General features: G+C 42.2%; 1 protein-coding gene across 2 annotated transcripts in view; it reads left to right on the top strand.

Annotated features, from left to right (window-relative positions):
- The window catches only part of CECR2 (CECR2 histone acetyl-lysine reader), a 108,349-nt gene that overhangs the window by 91,020 nt on the left and 5,228 nt on the right, over positions 1 to 12,101 (top strand). For both annotated transcript variants that reach the window (XM_034403707.3, XM_087873090.1), the window contains 3 exons: positions 2,413 to 3,220; positions 3,973 to 5,365; positions 6,272 to 6,377. In XM_034403707.3, coding sequence (XP_034259598.2) covers positions 2,413 to 3,220; positions 3,973 to 5,365; positions 6,272 to 6,377 — 2,307 coding nt within the window. The remainder of the gene's footprint in view (positions 1 to 2,412; positions 3,221 to 3,972; positions 5,366 to 6,271; positions 6,378 to 12,101) is intronic.

The raw sequence follows: 12,101 nt of genomic DNA, 5'->3' as shown, positions 1-12,101 counted from the left end.
AGTGTGTGAAGCCAAGTCAGACAATCAACATTAAGGACATCCAAAGTTTGGGTTTCTTTTAGTATAAGATTTCAATACATTACCTTCTGCTTGATTTGTTAATAAAGATAGAATTGAGGCTGGACAGAACCTTTTATCGATTGTTCATTCATATTGTACTGGCTTTTTAAATTATTGAATATTGACTTGATCTTAATACTGATTTTAAAATCAATACAATAAATGTTGTATGCAATACTGACCTAATTTTATTCCATTTTATACTGCTTGTAGATCTCTATCTTTTTTCTAAAGTTGTATGTTTTTTAATGTACCAAAATAAATGAATAAAGGGCAGGAGGAAGAAGGATAGAAAGATTTTGCAAGGTGTATAGGACGGATGGAGGATGTTTTTCCAGTATGAGGAGTTTGTTTCTTTAAGGGAATCTTTTAGTTTAGTTTTAGTTTTTATTATATTTGTATACCGCCCTTCTCCTGAAGGACTCAGGGCGGTGAACAGCCATGATAAAACAACATACAAAACAAAATTTAAAAAACATATTAAAACAATTCAATCTTTGGCCAAAATTAAAACTTCCAATTAAAACCATTTTAAACCACTTTTAAAACCCAATTTAAAATCATTTATCCCATCAGACCGGCTTGCTGAAATAATAGGGTCTTCAGAGCACAACGGAAGGCGCGGAGGTCGGGGATCCTTCGTATGTCCGGGGGCAATTCATTCCATAGGGCAGGAGCCCCCACAGAGAAGGCTCTCCCCCTGGGGGTCGCCAATCGACATTGTTTGGCCAACGGCACCCTGAGGAAGCCCTCTCTGTGGGAGCGTGTCGGTCGGTGGGAGGAAAACGGTGGCAGAATGCGGTCCTGTTAGTAACCAGGTCCTAAGCCATGGAGTGCTTTAAAGGTGGTAACCAACACCTTGAAGCGCACCTGGAAGACCACCGGGAGCCAGTGCAGCTCGCGCAAGAGGGGTATTACATGGGAGCGATGAATCGCCCCATTATCACTCGCGCGGCTGCATTCTGGACCAGTTGGAGCCTCCGGGTGCTCCTCAAGGGGAGCCCCATGTAGAGAGCATTACAATAGTCCAGACGGGAAATGACAAGGGCGTAAGTGACTGTGCGCAAGGCGTCCCGATCCAGAAAGGGACGCAACTGGGAAATCAGGCGAACCTGATAAAAAGCCCCCCTGGCCACGGCCGTCATATGATCGTCTAAAGACAGCCGTGAGTCCAGCAGGACGCCCAAGTTGCAAGCCCTCTCTGAGGGGGGTAAGATCTCATCCCCAATAGCCAACGATGGTGTTAGCTGGCTATATTGGGACGTCAGAAACCACAGCCACTCAAGTCTTGGAGGGTTTGAGTCTGAGCCTGTTCCTCCCGATCCAGATCTGCACCGCCTCCAGGCAACGGGACATCACATCAAGGGCATCATTGGGGTGGCCTGGGGTTGAAATGTACAACTGCGTGTCATCGGCATACAGTTGACACTTCACCCCAAAGCTACGGATGATCTTGCCCAGCGGCTTCACATAAATCTTCTGAGGGACTTACATAGAAGTGGGCAAGTTTAATGGTAGACCATCCCATTCATTCTCAGATACATACACACAGTGCATGCATACATATGCCTAGATTCCTCCAAGTTACCATAGATTTGGAAGTCTTGGGGATGATATTTCCAAACTATACTGGTTGGATGGGTAGAAATTACGAGTCCAACCTGAACACTAATTGTGATGCTGCATCACCTGCTCTCTAATTAGAAATAGAAAAATATTATTGCTGTGAGAAGTGGATGGCATTAGTGTTTCTGAGATGGATGAAAGGGCTCTGCAAGTTGTATTCTATCCATTGATTGGGGTTTCCTTATCCTCTGAGATTCTGGAAATTTTGTTTATAATTTTAAAGATTTCAAATTCTTATTTTTTTTTAACCTTCTGGGGGAATCCTGGTTTTAATAATTTAAGTTAAAATGCAAAGGTTGATTTTACCGATGGACATAGTAACTGGATTACAAGTATACATTGAAGATCATAAGATAACTTGATTTCAAGCCAATTAAAATTTAATACTGATGCTTAATCAGGCTTGGAAATGTATTAATGGCCAATGTATGATACTAAATTTTCAGTTTTCCTGACTCCAGGAAAAGCTGAAGGTCTCTATGCTATTTTCAAAAACAGACCTATGTAAAGAACATTGTCATTCTTTTTGATAACAACTGCTGCTTGAGTATGTATGGGTACATTAGCTACTCTAAAGCTCAGTTTTAGAGGCGGTATATAACAATTCCTTGCATAATACTGAGTATAACAGATGTACCATCTACCCTTTATTATTTTTTTTTGAAATGTCTATGTTTTAAATTCATTGTGTAATATGTCCATGGTAAGAATGATATTTATTTCCAGCCTCCAGTTGGTCTGAAAGATCATAGAGGACCTCGGCTTCCAGCTCCAGAGAAGCAAGGATGTGCTGCACCAATGCATGTTTCCACAGTAGGACCACATTCTACATCTTTGCAACTTGGTCGAATGAGTGGCCCACCCTCAGATGCCAATATGTATTCTTCTGGGCAATTCCAGCCTGGATTTATTTCTTCAAGACACAATGGACCTCCTATGAGACAAGGAGAGACCTCAGAACTTCCCCCTGGCCATATATACAGATCCTATAAATATCCTGCTGTATGGAATGGAAACCATGATGCAACAAATCAGATAGCCCTGGGAATAGACAAGAAATCTCCTGTGGGCCCTTGCTCTCCTATATTGCCCCATGCTTTGAGCCACATAATGGATCCTCGGACTGTGAGACAACCTTTGCCCCCAAATCAATGGTCTGAGCAGTCTAATTTCCTACCTCATGGAGTTCCACCCTCAGGATATATCCGTCATCCAGGAAAAGCCTCCAATCAAAGAATACAGCAGCAGCTTCCTGCCTCATTATTTGGATCTATCTCTCAGATTCAGAGAGGAGCCCAGGGTGGGGATTCCATGATGGACAGTCCAGAGATGATTGCCATGCAGCAGCTGTCCTCCCGGGTATGCCCACCCGGCATGCCTTATCACTCACATCAGCCTCCTTCCTCACATTTATCTGGACCATTCCCACAATTAACTCATGCAGCAACTGCTAATATTCAGCTTCCAAAACCAGTATTAAGGAATGGGAATTCTGAAGATGGCAGCCAGACAATTAATTCAGAGAACAATCAAGGTAATTATATATTCTTGCTTCATTGAGGCTAAATGGTGACTACTGCATGCTGTTTTGGAGGTACTTGCTCTGTTATATAATGTGGTGGACCTATTTAGAAACTGCTATTGTCCTTTGGATTTTCTTTGGAATTTGTCAGCTTTGATGCTTTGCCATGCATAAATACTGATTGAATATTAATATGCTACTAACTCCCCCATTGGAATGAAGCAAATTGAGCTGAGCAGTATAGTCCATGGAAACTATGATTCTAACACACTTGGAGAGCTATAATTTGGGTAAACTTGTATAAGACCTTTCCTTTTTATCTGCTGTTCTATAATTGTGAAGGAAATTTGGGAGATTTATTATATATTATATTCTTTATATTCTTGTTCTATTTACAACTTTCTACAACTGGTGATAGTATGACATTCAGCAGCATGCAAATGTGGTATTAACTGAAGAATTGGAATTATGTTTTTGGTTTTGATATCCACTAAGGCAGTTTCACATTAAATTTCCCTGCCCCTTTTATTGTGGTGTAGCACTGCATGTATGCATATGCGTGCACATTAATAATAAACTGGAAAAGCTTGTAAATTCATTTCCTAAACAAATTGTGAATTGTATTAATTCCTAAATTAATATTGTGCCTCAGATACTGAGAAATAGAACCCCGTACATATGCTAGAGGTGTCAATTCATATAATGAAAGAAGTTTGAGTTAAATCTTTTTCTCTAAACTGCCTCTGTTTTTTTTTGTGCATTAGAGCTTCTAGCAGAAGTGAATCAGAAAATGGAGTGTCTTCCAGAAGAGACATACCCCAAGCTGCTACCTCATTCTAAAGTCCCATTGCAAATGGACTGTTCCCGGCAAAATTTAACGCAGGAAGTGGAGGGAAATAATCCTGACGCTAAGAACAGCTCAAAAGCAACACAAAACAAGAGCACATGGCCAGCAGAGAATAACTATACAAGTTCTGTATCTCAGAGTTGTCTGGGTGATATTGTAACAGTTATGGAGAGAGGACCATTGCCTGGAAATGATGCTATAGGTGAAGGGTCATCTGGTGGTACTGAAGAGAAAGGTGTACCTGCTAATATAATAGAAAAGCCTGGTTGCACTGGAGGTGGAAATCTGTTAGAAGCAACTGTGGCTTGCATGGGACAGAGCACAAGTACCCCTGCTAGTGTGGATGGAAATCCAATAGGGGGCACTTCTAGCCAATTTGCTCCTCTTTATATGCCCAACATGGAATATCCAAATTCAGCCACACAATATCACATCAGTTCTGGATTTCAGGGTTTTAGTGCTATAATGGGAGCAAAACCCCTTTCAATATCACATTCGCGTTTTTCTGCTCGGGGCTTTCATGCTAGCAACAGTTCACATGGCACTTACCCTCGCTATCGTTCTCACCAGGGAGTGCCATACCCTTACCATCCTCAGCCGCCTCCTTATCATCATTATCAGCAGCCTCCTTACTATACTTGTCCACAAAGCTATTCAGACTGGCAGAGGCCTTTCCCTCACCCATCAAGCCCCACTGGGCATTCACCTACCCAGTCCCCTGTGGCCAGACCACCTTTCTCAGACAGAGGGACAGTGGGCAGTGGCATGCAGAACTGTGAAGTGCTTAGCGCCACTTTGGCTTCCCCAAATCAAATAGACATAGCAGGCACCAAAGAGGATTCAGCCAACGGACAAGAACTGTCCCTTGAATCTGAGAAAGCAGAGGAGCCCCAAGAAAGGCCTGAGAGTCCCAAAGAATTCCTTGATTTGGACAACCATAACGCCACAACCAAGAGGCAAAGATCAGTTGCGGCAGGAGAGTATTTGTACGGCACCTCCTTGCCGTCTGTGAGTTCTTCTGCGTTTGGATTTGGCCCTTTCCCACCCCATGGCATCATGCTGCAGACAGCGTCACCATATGCATCACGACATCCAGCTGCCCATTTCCAGGCCAGAGGTTATGGGTCAACAGTGAATGCTCACTTGTCACATCATCAAGCTACCAGTCAATCCAATGGTCTTGCTCTTGAAAGACCTCTGTACCGTTGCCAAGATGAGAATGTGGGACATTTTCAGGCCTTAATGATGGAACAAGCAGGACGTGGAACTAACCTGGGAGGGCAACGTACAGATATGTACAGAACACCAGGGTATGTATGGAATTGTGTTGTTACTAAATGTAATCTTATATAAACTGTCATTATTTAAAATTTCAGTTATTTATAATAAATTATTAAAATGCTACCAGTAAGTTAAAACAGTATTTTAAAAAACATAATTTAAAAAGTGAGAGAAAGGAAACAAGAATGAAGCCAAAAATATTCATACAGGAAACGCCTTGTTAAGAGATAGGTCTTTAAAAGGAACTAAATAATTATAATTATAGGCATCATCACCAGCCAGGAGGTCACAAGTTGTGGTCACATAATGTGTCACCTAACGACCATGACAAAAAAGGTTGTAAAATTGAAAGCGGTTACATGATGCCTCACTTAATGACCATACCGCTTAACAACAAATTTTCTGGTCCCTATTGTGGTCAAAAGTTGAGGATTACGTGTATAGAGGTCACTTAAACAATCCTCATTTATTCTACAAGTGTGTTCATATTTTGCTTCAGAAATATATAGTCTGTTTTACGAAGATGGGTGTTCAACATTTTGATGTTGTCTAGCTCCAGAACTTCAATGGCCTTCTCGGGTTTTGTGTGGGAGGTTAAATAACATTGGAGACAAAATGGAACCTTGTGGCAGCTTGCAGCATAGCTGCCAGGATACAAAAACATACTGATAAAACACTATTTATTGAGACTGTCCTCAGAAGTTGCAGTGGAACCACTAAATACAGTGTCCTCCAGTGAATGCAGTGAACTTGTAAAGAAAGTTCAGGAGAATATCAACACATGAATTAAAAACCTATGAGCAATCAAACAGGTTAATCTGTCTCTCTTCTGCAGGAAATCTTAACACATGGCGCCTTAATTATTTTTGGATTAAAGATACTTATGAAAAGGTATGTGGTTACTATAGTTTTTTCTCTGTTTTCTGTGATTTCAGAATGCACATACATCAGCCACAAACTCCATTCCCAAAGGTGCCTACATCAACTTCAACTCTGGAAGAGCTGCAACCACGAAAACCACCAGCATTGCCTCTAGATCAAGTAAGTACAAGTAAACAATAGCATTTAGAAGATAGCGTATCCTTTTGAAAGATTTGAGATTTCTAGTTGTCTAAGTGGGAAGTAAAGGTTAACTTGCATGCATTTTGCTAAGGTTATTAATCTAGTAAATAAGATGCTTTTTCCACCTCGCTGCTCCGACATTCCACTGATTGGGGATACTCTCAGTCTCACTGGACAGCCTGGGTGCCACTCAAACTTCCTCTACAGCTAGGATACGCCCACACCTCCTGCGCACGTCCAGTCTTTTCACTCAGGCTTAGGTGATCAGACTGGTGTGCCTTTTGCGATCAGTCAAAACTGTCAGATTTGGTGTTTTAGTGAAATGTTAGACCAGATTTGCTATTAGGAGGGTTCCGTTTAAAATAACAAAAGGATTTAGCGCTGAGCGGTTTTCGCGTTTCCTGGCTGGGGTGCTAACCGCTTTGGGATAGATCTATCAGCGCATAAGAAAGCAGACCTAGTAACGGTCTCTAAGCAGCCGTTGGAGCCGCGAGCGGGGAGCTGGTTAACCGGCGCGCCGGGATAACCGCCCTCGTTTTAAAACCCTCCATAGCTTAAATTCAATTGAATCTATTTGTAAGCGGCTTGGGAGTCCCTGCGCTGTAGCAAACTCCGACTATCAGGAGAGTTACCGGCAATAGAAAGAGGCTGCAGTGAGGAGCGTTGCCTGAGGCTCCGATATCTCGCTGTTAATTGTCTGCCGTTTGAAGTGCCTAGCCGCTAATTGACAGAGCGGTCTGAGGGAGTGCCTTCCGCAGGAGCTGTTTTGAGGCTGTTTAAGAGGATACTAAGTAACGACCACAGACATTGTGTGTCAATTTCTACTCTCCTGAATTCATTCTTCAAAGGAAAGTAACAATTTATTCTTATTCTCAATTTTATTGTGGGGTTTATATTTATAATTTAAAAAAAAAAAAAAAATGACAGAGGAGTTTTCCTCAGAACTAGATCAAGTTGTCTCACCTCCAAGAATGCCATCACCTAAGGGTATTAAATCAAAAAAAGGGAAGGCTAGAACTAGAGAGTTTGTGGACCAACCTATGTCTAGACAGGTGGAAAAGCCTTTAAAAGAAGAACAACGTAGGCATAATGCCCTTGAAAAGCAATTTAATAAGGCCAGAATGGCTACTCAAATTAGACCCCAAAGAGAGGAACAGGAGATACTGTTACCTCAAACTAGTGAATCTTTAATTTCTCCATTGGGAGAAGAAGAACAGAGTGTTTGGCAGAAAGATGAGTTTACTTCAGTTACTCAAGACATGCCTTTGTCAGCTAATGATTTGTATTCAAATACCCAGAGCAGGGTAAATGTGGAGACTAGTAAACAACCTTTAATTCAGCATGCTCCTGAAGCTACTTTCACCCCTACGGCCGCTGGCCTCCGTGTGGGAGAAGGGTCAATTCAAGGCCAAAACTTAGATTTTCAGGCCTTACTTTCACAAACCTTTACACGCATATTTCAAGCGGGGCTACAACAGTCTGGGTTCTTAGCAGAACCAATACCATCGACATCCTTTAATGTTCATCAAAATCCAACTCACCATTTGGTGGCTGAGTGTGGACATACTGAGGAGGAACATCCAGAGTTAGATTGTTTGGAAGAATTTGAGTTGTCAGACGATGAGGAGATGGAGGTCGATAAACCTGCCTTTCAAGGTCTATTTAAGCCCTCAATGTTTAAATCCCTTCTGCGTAAAGCAAGGATAGCAACAAATATGGAACTGAGTAGTGATAAATCCTTGGATTTAAATTCACATGCCGGAACTTCTAGCAATTTATTTCCAGTTCCATCTAAGGACTATGATTATGTTCCTTTACCAGAATTGTTTTCTCAAGTCATTAAGAAACCCTGGGAGAGACCTGGATCTATATTAGGTCCTAACTCTTTTGATAAGAAGCTTTATTGTAGTTCACCTGAATTGGAATCCCTTCTTCTGTTACCTTCGGTTGATGAACCAGTGGCTAGCCTTACCTCACCATCAGTGTTGGTTAGTGATGCAGGTGAAGGTCTGAGACTAGAAGACAAACGTGCAGACATGACTTTCAAAAAAACTCATCAGGCGGCCGCCTGGGCTATTAAGGCAGCAACGTCTGCGTCATTTTTTAATAGAGCTTCGTTAACTTGGCTTCGACAGTTGAAAGAGAGGGTGTCTCCAAAAGATGCAAGAACCCAACATGATCTAGCAAAGCTAATTGCTACAGCAGAGTATTCGGCTGATGCAGCTTTGGATGCAGCCAAATTTGCATCCAGAGCGTTGGCTTCCGCAATAACATCTCGTAGACTACTCTGGTTGAAACAGTGGAAAGCCGATATGAAATCAAAATGGCGTCTTACAGCTGCACCATATCAAGGCCAGTCTTTATTTGGTTCTTCTTTGGATGCAATATTAGTAGAAGGACGTGATAAAAAGAAGGTGCTACCATCATCATATAGACGTCCAGATCGTCGTTTCTCACCATATCCAAGGCAGCCCTTTCGGCAAGAGCAGGGACCTGGCGGTTCCTATTTTCCTAGATCATCTTTTCAACAATATTCCAACTTTTCGGAAAGAGCAACATTCCGTGATAGAGGAAGACGCCAGACAGGTTTCAAACGTCCATTCAGAGGAACGAGCTTTCGCTCATTCCGCAGGGGTAAATGACTCATTGACTCCTCGTCCCATTGGGGGAAAAATCCAGTTGTTTTACCACCAGTGGGAGATTTCAACAAAGGACAACTGGATCATTCGCACAGTATCGGACGGTCTACAACTGGAGTTCACGTCAACTCCTCCAAATTGTTTTATACAATGCCCCTTTCCAAAGCATTTAGACAAACAAAAGCTCATGGATCTGGAAATTCAACATTTACTAAAAATAGAAGCCATAGAATTAGTTCCACCGGACCAGATACAAAAAGGATTTTATTCAATAGTATTTCTTGTGCCCAAGAGCTCGGGAGGATGGAGAGCCATCCTCAACTTGAAGCGGTTGAATCTTCATGTGAGATATCGCCGCTTCAAGATGCACTCCCTCAGGTCGGTATTGGCTTGTATCCGATCCAACGATCTGATGCAATCCATCGACCTGAAGGAGGCGTATCTACATGTACCCATATACCAGGCGCACAGACAATATCTAAGATTCGCTTATGCGAATCGACATTTCCAATACCGCTCTATGCCTTTTGGCCTTTCATCGGCCCCACGAACTTTCACGAAGTTGATGGCAGCGGTTGCAGCAACACTTCGGGAAAAATCAGTAAGGATTGTCTGTTATCTGGACGACATATTGATACTGTCGTCTTCAATAGACCGAGCGAACGAGGACAGAACTGTAGTTCTCAAAACATTGGAGGATCATGGATTAACTATCAATTGGGACAAGAGTCACCTTGTACCAACAACAAGGATTATACATCTGGGAGCAGTAATAGACTCCAGACAGGGCTTAGTATATCTATCGCCAGAGCGCCAATCCAGCATTCGGAGTCTGATAGTTCAGGTTCTATCACAAAAGACTGTTTCATTGATCCTACTGTCTCAACTGCTAGGAAAACTAATCTCTTGTATAAACATAGTGCCTTGGGCCAGACGTCATTCTCGACAACTACAGTGGCTAATGTTGCCTTTCCAAAGGCAGGGCATAGCGGATTCTCAAAACAAAATTGTAGTTCCTCACAAAGTGAGACTATCACTAGAATGGTGGAAGTCTTTTGCAATAAGTGCGGGAACTCTTTTTCTAGAGCCAGTCAGAATCAAGTTGACCACAGATGCCAGTTTAAGTGGATGGGGGGCCCATCTGGGATCTCAAATAGCACAAGGCACTTGGTCTCAGGTGGAGAAACAACAAAGCATAAATTTGTTGGAATTGAGAGCGGTCAGATTGGCGTTAAAGAAATTTCAGAGACAAGTAACAAAAAAACGTGTTAGTTCTAACAGACAACATGACTACGAAGGCGCATCTGAACAGACAAGGAGGAACAAGATCGAAAATTCTCATGGACGAAACAGAAAGACTAATGGAATGGGCAGAAAAATACGTCCTTTCCATAAAGGCGGAACACATATCAGGATCACTAAATCAACAAGCGGATTGGTTGAGCAGGGGAATCATCGACCAATCGGAGTGGAAGTTGCACCCGAGTTCGTTTCAGCAGATTGTCAAGAGATTCGGAAAACCAGAGGTAGATCTATTTGCAACGGAAAAGAATGCCCAACTTCCGAGATTTTTTTCCCGATTTCAAGTTCCAGGAGCAGAAGCTCTGGATGCGCTGAGAGTTCAATGGCCTCGGGGGCTACTTTATGCATTTCCTCCAATTCCCATCATTCCACATGTCATCAGGAAAATGTTAGAGGAGAAAGCGGATCTGATTTTAATAGCACCATATTGGCCGCGCAGAGAGTGGTTTGCAGACCTGAGGGATTGTTCGATCCAACAACCATGGAAGCTGCCAGTAAACAAAATGTCACTGAGTCAAGGAGCAATTTATCATCCAGAGCCAGAATGGTTCCAGTTGACCGTCTGGCGCTTGAAAGGATTCATCTAAAAAAAGACCAAATACCAGATGAAGTAATTCATATTATTCAAGCTGCCAGACGACCAGCAACCATACGTATTTATAATGCGTCGTGGAAAAAATTTGCCAGATGGGCTTTGGATCATCATACAGATCCTACTTCGGCGAATGTTCAAGATGTTCTAAAATTTTTACAGTCAGGATTTGACAAAGGTCTGGCTCCAGCTACATTAAAACGTCAGGTAGCAGCACTAGCAACAGTGTTAAATACTGACAAAGGTCATTCTTTATCTCAAGATCCTAGGATTAGATCATTTTTACATGGAGCAGCAAATTTACGACCACCAGTGGTACACAGATATCCAACTTGGGATTTAAACTTGGTACTACAGTCATTAACTTCGGAACCATATGAACCTATTAAAGATACGGACTTACGTCATATTACAATAAAACTAGCCTTTTTACTAGCCATAACATCAGCTCGTAGAATATCGGAATTGGCAGCATTGTCTATTCGTAAAGATCTATGTATATTTTTTCCAGACAGAGTGGTGATGAGACTGGATCCAGTATTCATACCAAAAATTAATTCGCTATTTCATAGATCTCAAGACATTGTACTACCTAATTTCTGTCCAAATCCTAAACATCAATTAGAGAAGGCTTGGCATACATTAGATGTTCGTAGAGCATTGAAGTGTTATATTACAAGAACAGCATCATTCCGTAAGTCGGAAGCATTGCTGATATCATTTTTACCATCGACGATGAGAAAAAAAGTATCTTCAGCTACAATAGGTAGATGGCTTAAGGCTTGCATTGCTTCAGCATATAAAAGGAAAGGTTACCAGGTACCAGGAGGCATAGTACCACATTCTACTAGAAGTGCAGCTACATCAGCTGCTTGGGCCACACAGGCTTCTATAGAAGATATTTGCAAAGCGGCCACATGGTCATCAATATCGTCATTTATTAAACATTACCGAGTGGATGCATATGCTTCAGCGGATGCATCATTCGGTAGAAGAGTTTTGCAATACGTAATTCCCAACAGGGGCCAGGGGATGGATTCAAAACCCTCCCATTAAAGAAAGACTTGGGTATGTCCCAATCAGTGGAATGTCGGAGCAGCGAGGTGGAAAAAGGGACGTTGACTAACCTGAACGTCCGTTTTATCCTCGCTGCGACGACATTCCGTCCCT

This window comes from Pantherophis guttatus, chromosome 7 (assembly GCF_059756535.1).
Source record: "Pantherophis guttatus breed Tessera chromosome 7, ASM5975653v1, whole genome shotgun sequence".
Classification (NCBI taxonomy): domain Eukaryota; kingdom Metazoa; phylum Chordata; class Lepidosauria; order Squamata; family Colubridae; genus Pantherophis; species Pantherophis guttatus.
The sequence above is the reverse complement of the archived record's forward strand: the minus strand, read 5'-3'. Positions and strand labels throughout refer to the sequence as shown.